This window comes from Amblyomma americanum, chromosome 1 (assembly GCF_052857255.1).
Source record: "Amblyomma americanum isolate KBUSLIRL-KWMA chromosome 1, ASM5285725v1, whole genome shotgun sequence".
NCBI lineage: Eukaryota > Metazoa > Arthropoda > Arachnida > Ixodida > Ixodidae > Amblyomma > Amblyomma americanum.
In genome coordinates this window covers 452,932,283-452,953,170 of record NC_135497.1, presented here as the reverse complement: position 1 = coordinate 452,953,170, position 20,888 = coordinate 452,932,283, and the positions used below count along the sequence as shown (strand labels likewise).

The following is a 20,888-nucleotide window of genomic DNA, read 5'->3' as shown; positions in this document are numbered from 1 at the left end:
AGACTAATGAGATCATGTCTAGGCAATGGTTCTTTTGTTTATTGAAGGCAACCATTAACATATCATTGGCAGCATTCGGGTACAGCACAGTCATTCAGTTAGTACTGTTCTCACATTGGCACAGCTTGCGATGAATGCCTCATGCAATTACATGAAGCTTGCACGAAAAAAGCACACTAAAGCCACTTTTCCAAACAGATCATGGCTTCTTGCATATTATTTTGCCCGGAGCAGTACTGACTAGGCTTGTGCATTGGTTGTCCCGACCAGCAGTCTTTACGGAGCAGCCATTGTAAGCCCGTTTTTGGAGCATGGAGGACCCTGGCACAAGAGCGTTTCTGGCTGCGAAAACATGTATAGACTCCTCCTGAAATGATCAAGCTATCGCCACCTTCGGCTTCAATTCCTGCAGGCCCCAGGTACAGCCGCACTTGGTTTTGTGCAAGTCGGAACAGCAGCATATCAACTGTGCGGTCACAACAGGAACAAATCAAGCTGCCCATAAAATCTCAGAATTCTTCTCTGTGCTGGAGCATGGATTAAAACATGAAAGATACGAACGCGCATGACGAAACCAGAACTGCTCGCCTATGCACACATTGATAACTTCAAAACAGCCTTAATCACTTGGTCCACTCGCAAAAACAAGCTCAGCAATGTGTGGCCTGCCTCCAAACAACACTTGGTGACTGCACTCGGAACACCTACCTGTTTATCACATTTTCCAGCAAAGTATGTCATCCCACCCACAGTCTGGATATGCATCTATGCGACCTCTGGCTCTTCCAAAGACTCGCTTAAAGAGCAAGAGATTTCTGACAACTAAGCAAGTCAAACACAAGGTATATGATGGCACCCCAAAAGAGCAGCACGCTTTGAAAAATGGAAGGAAGGCTGGATAGTGGGTGTGAGGTGGCATCGCTCTGTGTGGTAAACCTTTGATAAATGAAAGAAAGTTTGCATACCTGATATATACGACACCTATTTGCTGTATTGTCAGCTCAAATGTGTCCATTTGCGAGATTGCACAGCGAACAAAAGTACTAGAGAGTACCAGATCACTCTCTTCTAGAGTTTCACCAGTCCTCACGTCAAACTTGACTCTATTACACTCTTTATAGTAAAATGTGTGGCATGGAATTGAACGCGGCAACAAACACCAGTACCTGGCCTGTAAATAAAGACCCGCTAGTATCTACATAAAGTACAGTCAATATTGCACTTGGCAGCTATACTTGAAGATAGCTGCCGCCTCACATAAATGCCATCTGTGACAAATCTACAGGAAGATGTCTTATCTCCAGAAAACGGCTCTGTAAGGCAGCATCTGGAGTTGGATTAAATGCCAATAAAACTCTTGTTTGTCCTTAGAGTAAACAGATATACTAGTTCGGGCCTCATATCAGAAAACCTTCCCAGCCAAAAATTTACCCAGTGCTATCCCTGAATCTGCCATACCCATTACGAGACATAAGAGCCAATTCTAGCCAAACAGAATCTGAAGGCACCATGCAGTGATGCAAACTCATGTCATAATCATAAAAAAAAACCCTGCACCCCCTTTTCATCATGTACCTGTTAAATGGGTTGATTGTGCCCTTCATGTGCGTTCAGCGAGCAGCACCTCTACTTGTGCTTTCGTCTCGCAGCTATAAGCACAAATCACATTTAAGCCACTACAAAAACCCATATTGCAGCTAAAACAATGCATAATTCCAAAGTGAAAATGTAATGAAGGATGAAAATGTAATTAAGAAATGTTTGAGAGAAAAAGCTGACATACGGCTCTTTCATGTTTGCTTTCTCCCTTGCTCCCTGTTCTTTCGTGCTACAAAAACCCAACATGCCTAAAATCACAGCGCAGCAAACAGAATAAAATAAGACAAATGTGCTAGACAAGCAACCAATGCAAACATTTGAAGGAACTCAAGTGTGGTGCGATACCGCACGCAAACTCCTTTGTTGCTGCCATTATTTGATTGGGCCCCTGCAGTACTGGGCCCCTGCATTAAAACACATTGGTCACGCTGTACAATGCACACTTCTTTCATAGAATCTAAATGGTGGGCGTCCACCTGACAGCCATAGCGTGGCTATGGCTGTCAACTATAGATGATCACCATTTCAACACGGCACACTGGTTTACCTACGGGGACCACTAGAAGTGGTAGAAAAGAAAAATACAGTAATAATCAGCCAGGTTGTACATGAGTCACGCGACACTAAGTAGTTTTATGGCCGTGGCCAGCTTTTCTTCTCGTTGCTGATCAAAAAAGCAACATGGACGCCATTTTGCAAACGATAATTTTCAGGGATATACACGAATCAGCTGCAAAATTCACAGACACTCCATGCCATTTGTGCGAACCATAGACATTTGGCATGCTCAACACACAAAAAGTGCTAGGCACACCTATTAGGAGTGCCAACCAGACCACTGCATCAAGGCATCGTGTGAAAATGTTGCCCCCCCAACCAAGCCACAAGAGGCTGCCTCATACACAGTATGTCTTTGATTCTGCTTTCTCTAAGTTCTCATGCAGAATCCAGAGAACGGCAGCGCTTTTAATCGCCCAGCCTTAAGGCCTTGCAAAGACAAACCCACTGCTGCCCACTCACAAATTTTGTCTAAACTATGTCAACAGTCTTATTTACTGCAGTCCTTGAAAGTGAACAGGTCCCATGTGCACTCTTGAATCTTGTAGGATGACCTAATCTTCACTCAAGGCACAATGAGACCACTCTCTTCCTCTGCAAGTACAAGCACTGGCACAGGGACTACACCGCAGCATGCCAAGTGTTCACTCCTGCTGCAGGTAGAGAAGGTACTCCTTCTGCAACGACTGGGGAATCTCTGTCTGGTGGATGGCCTCCGGAGACACAATGCACCGACGAATCTCTTGGAAGCATTTCTCCTTCAGTGAGTACACTGCATTAAAAAAAAATGCCAACTCTGCACTCAAAAAGTTTTTAAATGACCAAGTATGCAGTGCACAACATGGAGAGACAGATGGGATAGTCTCACAAATAATTTTTGTCTCAGACTTAAAACTTCTTAAGTGCACACCCCCTTTCAGCCATGTTATTACTGGGCATGTTCAGATAAGAACGGTAATCGAGGTCCCATGACCATTTTTTGTTTTTAATTATATTTTTATATGTGATGGGTAAATGTGTCCACACAAAGGAATGAACCTTAGTTTTGCAAGGAACTTTGTAGTTTTCTCGGAAAAAAATCGTATGTCACAAGAGGTGGAGAATGTCGTTTTTGCCACTTCTCAAAGTTGCAAGTTTGGAGCATCACTGCATGCACAATAAGTTGTTTTCGTGCATAATTATTTTTTCAGTACTTTATTACAACTTGTACTATACGAAGAAATAAAAAAACGTTTTCTTTCTCTGTCAATCTTCTGAGTAAAAAATCGCAAATTTCGCTTCCGGAGCTGTGCGGTGCCAAAAAGGCACTTTTCAGGGCAGCCTTAGGGCAAGATGCCTAAAGATCTCCCGGCTGAATCTTTTTCTCTGTATTTTTCAGCTACTTTTAATCACTTCAGGCAAGTTTTGTAGCTCTACACTTGACCTATGTTTTTCAATATGGCCTCAAAATTGGCAGAAGTTCAAAAACGTCAAAAAAGTGACAACTTTGACTTGAATTTAAAAAAAAACATCATCATCGAATTTTATTAAAATTTGCCCTAATAATACTCAACATTTCATAATTCTAAGACTTTAAAAAGGTATTGCATTATATTGTTTTAAAGTATGGAAATAAATACAAAACGGACTTTATGATTTCAATCCCTACGACTGCTCAGTATTCCCTCTTAGAATGCGCAATCTTCAGAAGCTGGTTTTAGTATTGGTATTTTGTAAGTAAATTTTAAACGCTACAGTTGCTGAGTTCATAAGTGTAATTTGTAAGCATTTTTTTCTATTACAATCAAAGGTCTAAAGCTCCTATTCGCTTTCGTACTGTTCTAACGGTGGGACCTAAATTACTGTAAGCATATTCCAACACGTTATTTTGGAGTGACGTGTGTGTAGGAGTAGTTTATGCAAACAATTAATGCACCCGTCGCACTTTCAAGGTGACTTTAACTGCTACCGCCGCTCCAGGGATGAACCGCGCTTTGCAGCCGCTCCTATAGCTATATAACGCCCGGCGCGACCCTGAAATTCACAGCATCATGTGTGCCGCCGCCGCACCGAGGCTTTAGCCGCCGCTATCATCTTTTCATCGCAACGCACCGAACGCCTAGCAGTTATGCCTCAGCCTTCGACCTTCGACCGAGATAACCCTTGTGAGCGGATGTTGTTCGGATCTCGAATTTTGTGTGTCGTTTTCCAGGCCTGGTAGACCCGGTGGGGTCGTTTTCTGTACTCACGTGTTTTCTCTGCGCTGGAGCGCTCCATCGACAAGCATACTTGGTATATCAGTCTCAGCTCGTACGCCAGACCGAAAGAACATCAGTGTCGACGGTGGGCAGCCTGTGTTAAAAATCCATTCATCTGTCCATCTCCTCTTTTTGGAAAAGCAGCTCTGGGCCCTGCATCCGTCACCTGCTCTTCTGTCTCGCGATAATCTCCGGAAGCGGTGAGCTTTTGCATTCATGAAGAGATTTCCGCGGCGAACGTTTTGTGCCGACTACTCAAAAAGGCACAAACAGAGAATTGAAAAAGGACGTAATTTTCGCAGTGTAAAGACACTCAATGTCGCTACTCTCAAAAAAGTCCTACTTCCCGAAGAAGCTCTCCGAGTACGAGAAAGTGACTTCATCTGTCAGAATTGTTACCGTCGGTTCAAGGAAGACATAGATAATATGCAGGCAGAGTCAACCGAAACATTAGAAGAATTCCGCCCTGGGGAAGAAATCGTAGAAAATTTAAATTCAAGTGTCAGCCTTACCTCCGAAATCTCGCCGCTAAAGCCACCGAGCGCTCTAAAAAAACGCCTCAGACTTTCCTATGCAAAGCGAAAGCAGGAAGAGGTGGCAAGAGCTATGGTGACGAAAATACAATCGGGGATACAGGCAGCATATAATGTCCCAGAGACTTCGCGTGCGTCAGAAGAAAAGTGTGCGCAATGCAGCAGTTGGGAGGACAACCTACATGCTGCCTACAATAGGTGCACGTCCTTTCAAGAGCGTTGCCAGCTGCTGACACTGCTACCACGCAACCTAACCGTGAAATATGTGCAGGAAGTTATTCCAGAGGCAACGAGGTACGTTATCCAAACATCGAAGAAGATGGTGGATGAGGAAGGCGTATGGTCAACACAGGAGAGATATACAAGATGTAAACTACAACAGGAAGACATTACCACCGTTTTAGAATATTACACCATGGATGAACTCGATTGCTCTAGACAGACTCCGAACAAAAAGTATGTTGTGAGAATCGAGAAGGAAGGAGAGAAAGAATGGATACCTAAACGCTTCATGACGCGGTCCTTGCGAGAAGCATTCCGCCTCTACAAGCAAGATCACCCTGCCTCCCAGGTTGGCCTCACAAAATTCATATCCTTGCGTCCTAAGTGGGTGAAATGCTCGCCACAGTGGCAAGTGTGTGTTTGTGTGTGCTGTGCAAACTTTCAGTTGTGCCTCGTGGGACTGCAGAACGTGTCCGGAAGGTCGCTTTCTCCCGAAGATATGCAGAGCCTCTGCATATGCCAGGAACCTACTGCGTCGTGTTTCCTTAGGAATTGTGAGCACTGTCCACAAGATGGCATTTTCACTTCGGAAAATTTTGAAATGAGCAGCGAGGACGAGGTGTTGATTGCTTCATGGGAATACGGTGAGCTCGTTAAAAAGACTCTGACCGCTTCATCATTTATGAGAGAATGTCTAAGAATGACCATGAAATGGATTCCCCACAACTATATTAGATCTGTGCAAGCAAGAGCAATACATGAAGAAAAACACAGCTGCAAGAGAGGTGCAATTGTTTTGCATTTTGATTTCGCCGAAAACTGGACAGTTGTGCTTCCAGACGCAGTACAAGCTTACCATTGGCAGAAAAAGCAGGTGACCGTGTTTACCTGCGTTGTCACGTCAAGAAAATCGACTCGGAACTACGCCGTAATTTCCGACGATATGTCTCATGATTCAGCTCATGCATGCTTGGCTCTGTCAAAAATCAAAGCACACCTCGAAGACAACGCGCCAATCTACACCAAGATAACATATGTGAGCGACGGGGCTCCCGCTCACTTCAAGAATAAATATCAGTTTCATGAGCTACAACGCAGTGAATGTCGAGAGACGAAATGGATGTTTTCGGCCACTGGACACGGCCAAAATGCTTGCGACGGCGTTGGTGGGCTTGTCAAACATCGAGCATCACACCACAACTTGCGGAAGCCTGCAAGTGAGTCCATACAAACAGCCAGCGGCTTCGTAGACGCAATTAAAGGAACGCTAAAGAACATCACCATTCTGGAGCTCCCACAGAGAGAGCTTGCAGACTTTCGCGAAACGAAGAAAGAAGAATGGAAAATGGCAAAGAAAGTGCCTGGAGTTCAGACGCTCCATATGTGGAAGCACGTTAAAACAAATGAAGGCAGTGCATCCTACGTGGCCTCCACCGCTGCGTCGGAATGGAAGAGACTGTGATCTGGTTTTTGCTTCGTGCTGGACAATACACTGTGCGCATACCGACTTCAACTGCTGCCGTTAATTTCTTGTTACGATTTTCTGAATTGCAATCTGCATATAAAGCGGCATCCCATTTGTAAATTGCGTTCCTATTAAAACTCCTCCTGATTAAAAATCTCGCAGATAAATTGTTCCTCTCAGAAGACGACGTTCTGTCTCCTGACATTGCCCTGTAGAACCTTTGAACACAGAGGTAAACAGAGGCAGGTACGGAAACGTCGGCTTCAGAAATACATTAATATAAATTTTTATATATAAAATTTTTTCTAGGAACCCACAAATTATCTAATATTTTTAAAAAATCGATTACATACCAATGTACCTTACGATGATAAATTAGAGAATACAAAAAAAAAACGTTTGACCGCCAGCAGTCAGTTCATCAGGTGAAATAACGAATTTATTCCCATTTTGACGCATTAAGAACGCCGCTAACAAGCGAGTAGAAGCTGTACAAACATTCAGGATGGTTCGCATATTGTGGTAATTGAAATGTAACCACGTTCAGTGAGTGCTAAATCAAATTTCTGACAGTTACTATTTCTAAGAGGCAGTAATAAGCAATTCTAGGTAACAAAAACATGAACTCAGTTTTGCATTTATTTTTATACTTTAAAACAAAATAATGCAACACTTTTTTGGTGTTTTAAAATTATCGAGTATTGAGTATTATTAGGGCATTTTTTAATAAAATTCGATGATGATGTTTTTTTTAAAATTCAAGTCAAAGTTGTCACTTTTTTGACGTTTTTGAACTTCTGCCAATTTTGAGGCCATATTGAAAAACATAGGTCAAGTGTAGAGCTACAAAACTTGCCTGAAGTGATTAAAAGTAGCTGAAAAATACAGAGAAAAAGATTCAGTCGGGAGATCTTTACGCATCTTGCCCTAAGGCTGCCCTGAAAAGTGCTTTTTTGGCACCGCACAGCTCCGGAAGCGAAGTTTGCGATTTTTTACTCAGAAGACTGACACAGCAAGAAAACGTTTTTTATATTAATCGTATAGTGCAAGTTGTAATAAAGTGCTGAAAAAATACTTATGCGCGAAAACAACTTATTGTGCATGCAGTGATGCTCCAAACTTGCAACTTTGCGAAGTGGCAAAAACGACATACTCCACCTCTTGTGACATACAATTTTTTTCCGAGAAAACCATGAAGTTCCTTGCAAAACTAAGGTTCATTCCTTTGTGTGGACACATTTACCCATCACATATAAAAATTTAATTGAAAACAAAAAATGGTCATGGGACCTCGATTACCGTTCTTATCTGAACATGCCCTACTGTAAGGAGAGGGAAGTGCAAAACTGCAGAGGCCCTCCATATTAAGAAACGTATGCATGGGCACTCAGCGAGGACTAGGATAGGTTTCTTGTGCCTGATGCGATTGCCTATTCTTAGCAAAAAAAAAACTGATCTTCCTTCACTACAAGTCATACAGCCAGTGGCTGCCTACTCTCCTTTTAAGAGCGTTCCCTACCAGTTCCCTTTCATCTGAACAATCTTTCTCCCGACATGCATCATCATCACCATCATCAGCCGGACTACGCCCACTGCAGGGCAAAGGCCTCTGCCACGTTTCTCCAATTAACCCTGTCCTTTGCCAGCTGCAGCCACCGTGTCCCCGCAAACTTCTTAATCTCATCTGCCCACCTAACTTTCTGCCGACCCCTGCTACGCTTGCCTTTTGTTGGAATCCACTCAGTTACCCTTAAGAACCAGCGCTTACCTTGCCTTTGCAATTACATAGCCTGCCCAAGCCCATTTCTTCCTCTTGATATTTCGACTTGAATGTCATTAACCCGCATTTGTTCCCTCACCCACTGTGCCCACTTTTGGTCTCTTCACGTTACACCTATCATCGTTTTTTCCATGGCTCACTGTGTTGTCCTCAACCTAAGAAGAACCCTTTTCTTTAGCCTTCACATTTCTGTGAGTACCGGTAAGAAACAGCTGTTGCATACAATCTCAAATCCACATAAATATTCAAACAACAAAGACTCCATTTTTGAAACTTCATTTAGAGACCCATGGCACCTTTTAACCTATTTCAAAACCAAAAAAGATACAGGAAGGGGGCAGTTTCCCCAGATATCCCATTAACAAATTTTGACGAAAAAGTGTGCAAATTATACCTGCAATAACTAAGACAAGGATCCCCAAGTGCAAGTTTCAATAAAATTCACAATACTCTTGTACAGCCACAACACTAAGCCAATACAAATGCACCATCATGTACCTCATACAAATGGAACAGAAAAATTGCAAATTTCAAGGTTTAACCTCTCGGGCGCCCAATGGGATATGAGGGATGCCATTGTGGAGTGCTCCGGACTAATTTAAACCACCTGGAATTCCTTAACATGCACGGACATCATACAGCACGAGCATTTTTGTATTTTGCCTCCATTGAAGTACAGATGCTGTGGCCAGAACCGAACCCATGACCTGGGATCACCAACCAAATGCCAAACACACAGAGCCACCACAGTGGGTGGAACAACTAAACAAGTGAAAACAATAAAACCTCAGGAGGCTTTCTTTCTTTCACTCATGTCATGGCGAAAACGACGAGAAACTTGCACGGACAGTGCACACGCCCAAAAACAGATTTTCCCAAGTTAGATGTAACTCTTGCCAGCAAATGATATGCACCCAAGAGGACACCCCTGAACTTGCAATGTAGTCCAAACGTGCATTACTGCAAACCAAGATCAGCAGCACTCTGGCTTAGCGCAACAATCCTGCTAATCGGGACAGCATACAAGAACGCTTTGGGTCTACCACCCTGCACCACAGACAACAAGCTGGAAGCCCTAAACGTTCATAACACCTTCGAAGATATACAGACACCCATCCTACTATCTCAGAGAGAGCGCCTTGTCAGAACAGAGACAGGCAGGGACATTTTAACAAAAGTAGGCTACCTTGCAGACCTACAGCTTATTCAATCCAGAGTGAATCTATCGCCAGAACACAGGGTGCGGGTACATGTAGCCCCAATACCAAAGAATATGCCATCCACACAGGGGAAGGCAGAAGAAAAGCCTAGATAGACTATATCCACTGAACAGGGGTACGGAGTGCTAAGGCAGTCTACGTAGACTCAGCTATGCACCCAAACAAGTCAAGGGCTACACCAGTGGCGGCCATAGTAAACGTTAATCTCCTAGAAATCACGAGCATGACACTCACGGAATGCACGGTCACCGAGGCAGAAGCCGCAGCGATTGCACTAGCCATTCAGCACGGGGATGCCACAAACTGAGAACTACACATAATCACCGACTCACTGGTGGGATGTCGGCTCCTCTTAGAAGGACGAATACATAAGAGGTAGCATAAACTAACAAACTGTAGCACCTCCTCTGACCCATCGCTCAACCAACAAATCACCAGAATACCAGCGCACTCAGGACTCGAGGGCAACGAGGTCGTGGAGAGCATAGCTCGAGGATCTGCAAACCGATCAGGCTACACACACACACTCACGCCGCCCAACTAGACATGACACCAATATTTACGGCCTATAACACCAGATTACAACAGTTTCGATCAATGCGTCAACTCCAGCCCCCACTACACAAGTAGCTGAAAGCATAAGGGGCTAGGGACTGGAGGCAGCTCAAAACCAACGCCGTCCCAAATTTTCATAAATACAGCATAATATTCCCTGAACACTACAAAGACGCATGCCCGTGTTGCGACGAGACACCCATAGCATACCACGTCATGTGGAGCTGCATTGGCAAAAAACCAGACAACCTACAAACACACTATGCACGAAGGAGCAGTGGGAGGCCGCTCTGTCCAGCCCTGACCCGACGATCCAGCGCAACCTGAGGTCTCTTCGATTTGGCTGCACTCGCTGCACTAGATCCGTGGAGTTCTGCGCCGATGCCGCCAGCGTGCAGAGTCAGTTCAAGTGCAGCTTGGCAGTGGCTGCTTCCAAAACAAACGAATGGTCGAGTGCAGGCTTGGTTGTCTGCTAGCCTTGGCGTCGCTACCAAATTAGAGCCAACCGCGTGCCGCCACAATCCCGAACCATGTTAAGAATTTTTCAAGCAGGAAATCCCAAGGAGTGTCGCCATGAACCAACCCCAAGAAATTTAATTAATATTCGTTTCATATAAAAAAGGAAGGTGCTGCACCTATACATGCAGACGATTTACGAATATGCGCTGAAATGCTGCCCATGAGACTCAACCTGACCGCTTAGGTTTACAATTATGACACCATGAACAGTTCCTCACCTCTTCCGTTCAAGGGAGAACTGAGCGAACTGTCATTGTTTCATTTAGAGACTACAGTCATATCTTCTTCGATTCTCCGACCTACACATGGGCGCCGCCATATTGCTGCACTAGAGCTGCACTTCCACTCGGGAGAGTGCAAGCCAGCCAAAAACTCGTGCTGCACTATTCTGACACTTTTGCATAACGAAGACGAAACTGCAGCAGGTGCACGCTGCACTGGCAAAACGAATGCAAAAGTGCTGCACTCCTTGAAATGGCGCAGAAAGTGCAGCCAAATGGAAGAGACCTCTGGTGTCCCAGGCAAGAGAAACAGCCATGACCACTGGAGTCCTGAAATAAGGACACCACCCGCTGCAGAAAAATCTCAATAAATGTTTCTACTACTACTACTACTACTACTACTACTACTACTACTACTACTACTACCATCCGTGATAATGGGACACTCGCTTTTTTTATTCCATGAGCTGAATCACGTTCAGTGCTTTTTACATGCAATCATATTCTTCATTCAGTCAGTTATTTGCCCCTCTCTCCATGACATCAAGTGTTGTGTTAGTGCGGTTTCTGGTGACATTAAATGCAACTGAAGCTATCTGCCTAGCTCAGTTTCATCATTTTGGCCACAGTCAACTCGACAAAATTACCTGCACTGTCACCCCGACACATCTGCCAGTTGTTCATTCTGCCACTCAAACCTGTCCAAGAGACCCTCCAAAGCATGGAGGCCAAGAGGTACGTACCAGGAGGGGTGATGGACACCACCAATCGTCTAAACTGAGGTCGTCCATCGTGGCCAAAGCCTGAAGGCACAGGCGGTTGAAACACTTCCTTGTGATTCACTACCAGGCGGTCACGAGTCACCGAGTCGCGAAAGATCCACGGGTGGTTCACAAAAGTGTCCACATCCATAGCCTGCAACGAGCAACAATACACATCACCATCTAGGGTGACCAATCACTACAAGCAGTGCCAGCAGCAACAGTGTGCATCAGAACTAAAACTAGGTAGCAGTGAAAATCATCACCTACACAAAAGCCCCGGCTGACTGGCATTTTCCACTCGAGCTGCAGTCTTGCAGCCAAGTTAATCTCTTACATATTGTCTCAACATCACCAACTAAGATAACAGCAAAAAGGAGCTCGTAGCAGTTTCAAGCACAGACAGCAAAAAAAGCACGCGATTTCATATGCAAGAAAACTATCTGCCACAGAGAAAATTTTCATGCTATCTGTCACAGTGATCCTTTTTCTTTATTACTGACCATCAACCTCTAACACTGCTCAAACATGTGCCAGGCAGTCTAGTGTTTCTCCTTGGGTATAGGTCTTGCATGATAACCACATATTCAAGAAGCAGCCATATAAGCGACGTGCAAACAACTAATTTAGTATTGCTCCTTGAACACTGTACTCCGCCTTGAAAACTTTTTTTTGATAGACCAACGCTAAACATCAAATCTGCCCTCCAAACTGGATCTGCACTACTAATGACTCCAAGGTATTTAAAGAGCCTTACCAAATAAAATATCTCATTTCTGATTTTGTACTGAACACATACTCTGCACAGTCCCAAAGAACCTCTGCTCTTGTTAGCCCATGTGGACTCCTGGAAGAATCTTTGCCTTGGAAGTTAGAGTCCTGTCAACCAATCCAATATTTTTTTCAGAACATTTGTTCAGTGGAAAAAATGCTGTGGTCTATATGGCTCAGGCCGCCGTTTCCAAGAATAATTTCCTAGAAGATCTAGCATATTCGTGCAGAGTACACAGCGAGCCTGATAGATACATAGCACTTGCGTACAGCCTCAAAGTGCTTCACATAAACAATACAGTGGCCAAAATATAACAGATCATATTAAGATCCCTAACATGCCCAGTCATGAGGTTGAAACACTTATCAAAAACAGCATAGTAGAGGTGGTTCCTTTCAGACACTGAAACTCAATGTTTCCTTAGATCATTGAATACTAATACAACATAGCAAAAATGTTTGCTTTTATGGTGTTTAACATGAAAAAGAGACTCAGGTTATGAGAAGGGTGGAAAGCTGGGTGAGTCGGTATCAATCCATGAGAAAAGGAGCGCAAACACAAGACGACTGACGAAGACAGAACACACAGCACGAGCGCTAATTTCAGACTAAAGGAAAAACACAAGACCGTGTTGACCGGGACCTGAGCCTAATGACTGAGCGCATGCGCCAAAGCTTGGAAGCTGAAGAAATCAATGGAAAAAATAAGCATAAGAGGACAAAGGCTATTGCAATTCTAGGAATCTCAATTCTCGTTTCGATAAGAACATAGAAGGCTCGCTGACACACAGATCACGCAAAGTAGCTATCTGTGTAGCTTCAATGATTTCTCTTGTCAGTTTATCTCTGCTTCTGGCAACGACAGAGCATTTATCCAGAAATGGCACGCATCCGCACTCCTTGCAATGCGAGGGCAGATTGCTGCCCGTTCACGACTTCATGTTGTTGTGTTCACGAAGCCTTTCGTTGAAGCACATACCGGACTGTCTCACATACTGTTTCCCACAGGACAGCGGGATGGTGTACACGATGCCTTCTGTAGATTTCACAAATCTTTTCCGGTGGCGGATGTTACACTGCGGATTTTGGGGACGTTGTTCGGCAGGCAGGGTTCTTTTGCACATGACACTTAGTTTATCTGGTGCTGAAAAATTACCTGAACATTTGACTTCTTTCCTATTTTCTTTAGATTGTGCGGCAGACCATGGATATAAGGGATGACTGCTGTCTTGCCTTGCGTTTTATCTGTCACTCTTCCTTCCTCCTGAAGTTTCTTCTTAAGCAAGCTTTCAGCCACTGAAATACTGATCTCATTAGGATAACCTGCTTTGAGGAATCTTCTAAGTTGTACTTGAAAGCTGAAGCTGCTAAGGTGGGGGCATAACTTTTCGACAGCATTTTGCATGCACAGGTTAATGATGCCTCGTTTCACGAGTTTAGAATGAGCTGACTTATATGGCAGAAGGGGTTTGTTAGCGCGAGGTGAGTAGCACCAACAAACGTGGTTGTCCATGAACTTAAGGTGGATATCGAGAAACGATCTCTGAGTCAGTGTTAATTTCACTAGTCAATGTAAGCGGGAGAAAGCACCCTTTTACAATGGCAAAAAGGTCCGCTGTGACTTGCTCAAGGAACAAAGGTGTACAGTCAATAAGGAATAAAAAATCATCAAAATATCGAAAAACTTTTACCAGTCATGAAGTGGCAAGTCGATCTTGAAGAATCCTATCCAAGTGTGCAAGGTATATATAGGTCGCTGAGTACACGGGCCAAGCAGGACCCAATACACATTCCCCGTTTTTGAATATGAGGAGTAACTTGCCAATTATTGAAGGTAGAGAGGAGATAGAACAGTAGCAATTCTAAAAATCTATCGAAAGACAGGCCAGATTCATTTTGAAAAGCAACTGCACCGTGACGATGGATGGATTTTTCAACAATGCTGAGTAGATACTAATCATGGGGCAAAGAGTAATACAAGTCTTTGACATCAATAGAAAAACCGAGAAGGCTCCTGTCATTGAGATTTCACAGCATTAACGACCTCGTCTGAACTTCTTACAAGAAATGGGTCATTAACGGACAATACATTTAGCTTTTCTTTAAAAATCACAGCGACTGACTTATGCCAAGTGTCCCGTTCAGAAATGACTCTAAACGGTACGCCAACCTTATGAGTCTTTGCGCTGAAAAATGCTTCTAGGAAGAGGCGCTTACTATCATCAATGCTTTTTGCCACTTTATCAAGATTGAGATTTTCACAGAGCTTTTTAGCTTGAGCGCTGAGCTTTGGAAGTGAAACACTTTCGCGTTTGAAAACCTATGTGACAGCAAGGTGGGCTTTCTCATTAAATGAATCATGACTAAAAACAGCAAAACCTCCCTCTTTGTCGGAGGGGAGGACACAAAGCGACAGCTCATTTAGCACGGACACTACGCAATTCACATTAATTTTTGAAGGTCGAGGCTTACAGAAGGAAAGGACGTCGACTCCGTCGGCGGTGAAATGGCTAGAGTCCTCTTTGTCGGCGAGGCGAGAAACACGTCGCACCATAGAGAGCAGTTCATGTGGAGACTTCGGAGACTCTGTTGCAAACTCGGGGGCGAGGGACAACACCTGAATGATGTCTTGGGGAAGCAATACACTGTCAGGGATACACACTTCGTTGACTTTGCTGGAGCACTTAGGAGGGCAACGGGAGCGAAGAATCTTCAGCTGAACTTGCCAAAGGACTTCAGTTGTTCGGTCAGCCAGTAACAGATGCTCACGAAGTTGGCGCTGAGCAGCACTAGGGTCCAGTGCACACTGCAGTTGCACGGCTAGTAGCACTCTCAGAAGGTGTGCGTAACGGTGGCACATTCAGACTTGACGATTTTACAGACCATACGGCAATGCCCTGAGGAGGTCCCAGTCGACACGGTCTTGCGTTTTTCTTTTAGTCAGAAGATGGCGCTCATGCTGTGTGTTCTGTCTTCGTTGTCTTGTTTTCATGCTCCTTTTCTCATGGATCAGGCTATGAGGGTCACCATAGCGGACTGCTCTGGATAATTTCAACCACCTGGAGTTCTTTAACATGTATCGACATTGCGCAGTACGCGGGCCTCTAGCTTTTCGCCTCCACTGAAAAGTGACCACCAAAGCCGGGATCGAACCTGCGTCTTTCACGTCAGCAACCAAGCACCATAACCGCTCAGCCACCACAGCGGCTCAGCATAGCAAAAACAGTCTACACAAAACCATTCATTTCAATTCAGACAAAATTTATGAAGTCTTTGGTTTTTCACTGTCTGAAGCAAAGCTTCAAGTGCTATTTTTGAAACCTTCAACATACTTTCTTTATTTCTAAAAATCCAGTTTTTATTCACGATAAATCGCTGGCATGGCCCCCGCATTCGATCACCACTTGTGGCCCCTCTCCAGACTGGTGTTACTATTCATTAAACTGTGCACATAGTTAGCACCAACACCATGCAATATATGACACATGAAAGAGCAGCAAATACCGGTCTTTCTGCCAATCCGTTTATCCCCATCTGCACCAACGTACACATTTCCTGGAAGCTATCCTCGACACCCAAAGATGGTGGCCATGACATCACATGCAAACTATCTGTGCAGCTGCATAGTGATTCATCGTGGTTTGTCTTTTTTTTTTTACTCTTCTCTATTGCCAGCACAGACATTGAAAAGTAACAGGAACTGGCTGAGACTTGAGCAAAAATTTTTTAGTTTTCCAGTGAACACCTGGCCACCATTCACTAGCATCACAGAACTCAGGAGCTCATTGTGCTCACTACAACCACAACAAGGTCAGCCCTCTTCAGTTGGTCACACAGGGAGGAGCCATTCTGGCACAGGTAGCCAGTGGCAGCCTCCAAAATTAACTGCTCCATGTCAAAGGAGCCTTTGTCAAAAGTACAGAAACCAAGGGGTTTGCTTCTGGGCCATGCTGTCTGGCTCGTTAGGCATCGCCAGTGTTTCAAATCTCTTGAAAGTGGGAGGTACACTCGCCCTCCTAAATACAGAACTTCTAATTAAGGATGCCACAAGAGCCCCACTACACACAAGAGCTCTTGAGGTCTACTTTAGACAAAAGCTGTATCTGAACATTGCAAACACATGTGCAGAAGCTGCAAAGTGTGGCACTTCTTGACACTGCCCCAATCCAAAACATCGAATGAGTGGCCTCACTGCACTCAAGATCGCAGCCATTAACACCTCAAAAGAGTACCAATCATGGAAAAAAAAAAGCATCAGGACACCATGGTGGAGGTAAATCACCCAAGTTTTCCCCGAGACAGGGAAAGCTTCACAGCCCCCACACATTGTTCATGTATTTCCACAATGCCATTAGTACACATAGGTCACAGACCAGAGAATGTTTCCTTTTTATGCAAAGCGCTGAATAATCACACAACCAAAAGCCAACTAGAGCAATGGCATTTGGGACACCAAGGAAATGCATTTCCGCAGGCTTTCAGTAAAACAGGTAGCACTGCTAATTGGGCGACTTATGGCTTGCAAAAATACACGAGGTACACTTACTGTCCAATTTCTCGCACTCTTCCAGTACTGCATCTGCAAGGCCCTGAACTACAATCAGCAAAAACTTCTTTTGAATCTGCACTACTGAATAAATGAAAGCATCAGTAAGATCAAAAGAGCTACAACTGGGGCTAGTTGGAAATGCATCCTTGAAGGTATTGGTGAGCGCTACGTGCTGATATTTTATTATTATATGTTTTTCCTTCATATCGCTCTTGTCAGCGTCGTGTGCTCTTCCCTCTTCTGTGTATGACTTGTTAATATGTGTATATAGGCATGCTCCTTCAGATAATAAACAGTTGTTAGAAAGCGCTTGTCTTGTGTGTTCGTCCCTTTCCGTATTTTGGTAGCGCTCACCAATACCTTCAAGGATCAGTAAGATGAGACATGGAGATACCATCTTTACTTGATCCCAATCTCACTATTACTTTCATACAATTCAAAGTTACCTAGCGTCCGGCACCACACCTGAGCAACCTGCAGATGAACGCACCATATTTTCGTCTTGGCACTTACTTGATTTGGACTCAGGCTCCTGTACTTGACTCCCCGACCCTCGTAGTTGAGCCAGATGACGTCCACCTCACGGCATGTCTTGTTCACAAAACGCACATATGAACGACACAGCGATGGGCCCGAAACCAAACGAAGCTCCTCTGCTTCCCCAGCCATGACTGCTGCAAGAGAAGTCATGCATTTTGTCTCGCTGTTCGCATCGCCAAATAGGCAACATGCCTGGCAATGGGCAAACTGTCTAGAAAGGTTTGCCCCACTGCTTGCTGGAACTGGCTGGAATAACCTGGCAGCTACTTGCACACGGCAGCGTCGTGTAGACCTTGCACAGGCAATTCGAAGATTTGTGATATATAACAATCAGCAGAACAATGCCACGGCCTTTTCCGCAAACACCGGTGCTGGTTCCTATGCACAAGGAAGCCACGTACTGTAGCTGCGAAAAATCTTGCCTTCACGCACGGCTCGATCGGTCAGCGCGTGTTACTTCAGTCCTAATCATATCATTCAGCTGTTCGTGCAAAGAACTTTAGGCACAGTTCATGACATGTCAAGTCTTGCAGCAGCAACAAAAAGTTAACAGCAACATGACCGTTTTTTGTTACGTTGAACAAAACTACAAACGTGCACTCGAAACGTTCAACACCGTATCACCACCTTTGTGCGGTTAGCCTAAACCCCTAATTCGCCTAAAAGCAGGTAGTCATTTTACTGTCAACGGCGCCGTGCGGCTACAAAAGCATAACTTACTGCATCAAAAGGCAAAATGCGAATGCCTGCAGGGTCACATTCCACTCGTCGCGCGCAATAACCACTGTACTACAACCGCTGGGCTACAAAAGCATTCGGGTTATCCGAGCAGAACACTATTATATCAGAGATTCAACACGCAGCTCAACTGCTAACGAAAACAGCCAGCACACATCGAACGGCGTCTAGCGAGACACCCCCGCGCCCCCGCTTGCTGCACATCCCCGAACCTTCACCACTTTCATCGCGTGCGTTTTCCAAGTCGTCTACGTAAATAAATCTTCTCCCTATTTGTGCCACTTTATTTTTTTTGGACGTTCGTGCAAAACAACCAGACCAACGTTACTAGATGCAGACAGATTACGTTTGGCGGTAAATTTGATATCAGCCAGACCGTCAAAAAAAGAAAGGTAGGGGTTGACAGTGTTTTTCACGTTTGTCGGGCACCGCGGCTTGGAACGATTATGAATAATCGGGATACAAGGTTGTTGTTTTTTTTTCCGCACTTAACAAAATATAGCCTAGATTTACATGTGACATCTTGCTCTTCGCGATTTACATGATTCTACCAAAGCGACTCGGGCTATGAGGGGCGCTGTAGTGAAGGGCTCTGGATAATTTCCACCACGGGTTCTTTAAATGCACTGACATCGCACACTGCACGAGACTCTAGCATTTCGCCTCCATAAAAATGCGGCTGCCGTGGCCGGGATCGAACCCGCGTCTTTAGGGTCAGCAGCTGAGAACCACTGAGCCAGCGCTTAGGTGGCTAGACTTGCCAGCTCGGCGGCTTGCAAGTTTGCACAATCCTGAAGAACATGAAATCCGCCTTGGAACATGCCTGAAGCGTCAGCTCGATTTCAATGGGCGCCGAGATCGCCACGACAGTGCGCAGACTGGCCGCGATGAAGATGGTTCAAAACGAGTAATGTTTTATTTTGCTAAGCAACTGTATTTCAAACTCAACAGCACCAAGCAAAAGAAGCAGTGTTTTCATTTTTGCAATTAAGTTTGCTGTTCAGTCATTTTTTGCCGCGAAGGTGTGCTGTCAGCGGTATAGCGTGAACATGTTAGTCTGAAAATGAACAAAAACGCAATGAAGAAAACAAGTAATGTTTTATTTTGGTAGTAAACTGTGTTGCAATCTCATCAACACGAGAGAAAATTAGAAGCATTCTCAGTTTTGCAATTAAATTTGCTGCAGGTTAACTTCTCTTGCCATGAGGACGCGCTGGCAGTGGCATAACGTGAACATGGCGGCCTGCAAGAAAACAGCTGATTCCATGGCTAGTTCCTGTTTTTTCGCGTGTCGTCTAAAATCAAGGTACTTTGCGGATGTCTTAAGTGCGCAGAAAAATCTGATTGAAGGCAGTGAATGCTACGGGCCTGTCGAGATTAACTTACAAGCAGCGCTCGGCTCGAAAATCGACGAAGACAACTTTAGTCTGTGTTCTCGGTCGGCGCCTATCGATCACCGAGTGACGTGTGGTTCTGTTTATTTTCTTTAGAAAGTACCAGAAAACCATGAATCATCACATAGAAGCAACTGCCGACAGACGGGAGCATACAGGTGCAGCTGCTGATAGTTTGCAATCTCGATGCGGGAAATGAGCCGACACGGCCTGCCTGTGGCAGCAATCGCTCTTCTGCCTTGTAACCAAGTGTTGCCGCCCACATCGGGCTAAGCACTTGATGTTCCGTTTGTATTTTTGTAGCTCCGTTCGGTTTATGTTCAGTTGTTGCCGTAGTTTTTTTTTTTTTTTTTCCTGTGCAAGATGCAGAAATTGTGATGTTTATGCTCCACATTGTTTAGAGAGAAAGGAAGCACTTGACTTGATAACTTTGACCGAGGAGAGAACGAGCTTGTTCCATTAACGTTATTTACTGATCATGTAGTAGATCCAGGGTCAACCAGGAAAGAAGTAGTTTGCTTGTATAGAGGCTAATTGCAACTGGGCAGAAAGTTGAGCAAGTTTGTTCATGTTTGCTGGTACACAGCGCTTGAATTGAATATGATCCAGGGCAGTGAGGTAGGTAGGACAGGGCAGTGATGTGTAATATGTTATTGTATTTTGCTCAGCAGGCAGTGTGATGTTGCTATGGGCTCCGTGCGCTGGTATGGTGGCGCCAGCAGCGACCACATCGCCAGCGCCGCCTCGTGGCACTCGCCGCGTTAACCGGACGCTCAGTCACGGACGGTCTCTCGAAGGGAGAGCACGCGCGCCCCCCTCGAGACTGGCCGTGGTGGCCCTGCGCCGCATAGCAGACGCGCACTGACCGCGATGCCATTCTAAGTCAACGCCTTCTTCTCTGCGGATTTCAGCGCACTGAAAGCCTTGACGCCACCACTGCTGCATTTCGTTTCAATTGCTTTCAGGTTGGGCTGATCACCGATTCCGAGCAACCATGATTGTGTTGCAGTCCCGACGGCACTGCAATATCTGCCAGCACAGTTCAGCTTATTGAGATTAATTAAGTACCTTTACAGTTTGAGAAACAAGGCTCTGATCCAAATAATGAAATCAGCTATGTAATTTACATCCACTGTGACATCGACTATGTGAATGGTCGGCTAGAAATGCGAAAAACGCAAACTTACTACACATATATATCAGATGATAGTGCTCTACATCCTGCA

General features: G+C 44.8%; 1 protein-coding gene across 6 annotated transcripts; it reads right to left on the bottom strand.

Moving 5' to 3' along the window:
- Nucleotides 1-17: 17 nt before the first annotated feature.
- Nucleotides 18-19,269, bottom strand: Vhl (von Hippel-Lindau protein). 6 transcript variants are annotated; one of them, XM_077650664.1, is made up of 4 exons: nt 19,092-19,269; nt 17,504-17,664; nt 11,653-11,824; nt 18-2,929 (listed from the first exon to the last, which is right to left on the bottom strand). In XM_077650664.1, the coding sequence occupies exons 2-4, from the start codon at nt 17,657-17,659 to the stop codon at nt 2,802-2,804; spliced, it is 456 nt and encodes a 151-aa protein (XP_077506790.1). In that variant the 5' UTR covers nt 17,660-17,664; nt 19,092-19,269; the 3' UTR covers nt 18-2,801. The 6 variants fall into 6 exon arrangements, with proteins under 6 accessions (XP_077506790.1, XP_077506787.1, XP_077506791.1 ...); XM_077650661.1 differs by having other exon boundaries at nt 18,251-19,112; XM_077650665.1 differs by having other exon boundaries at nt 17,504-17,661; nt 19,092-19,112.
- Between the last annotated feature and the right edge of the window lie 1,619 nt (nt 19,270-20,888).

Bases quoted from the DNA above. Each gene is read 5' to 3' on its own strand.
- Vhl (XM_077650664.1), bottom strand. From the start codon at position 17,659: ATGGCTGGGGAAGCAGAGGAGCTTCGTTTGGTTTCGGGCCCATCGCTG. The intron at 11,825-17,503 runs GTAAGTGCCAAG...TGCTCGTTGCAG, and splicing joins GGAGCCTGAGTCCAAATCAA to GCTATGGATGTGGACACTTT. The intron at 2,930-11,652 runs GTACGTACCTCT...TTTTTAATGCAG, and splicing joins GGTGTCCATCACCCCTCCTG to TGTACTCACTGAAGGAGAAA.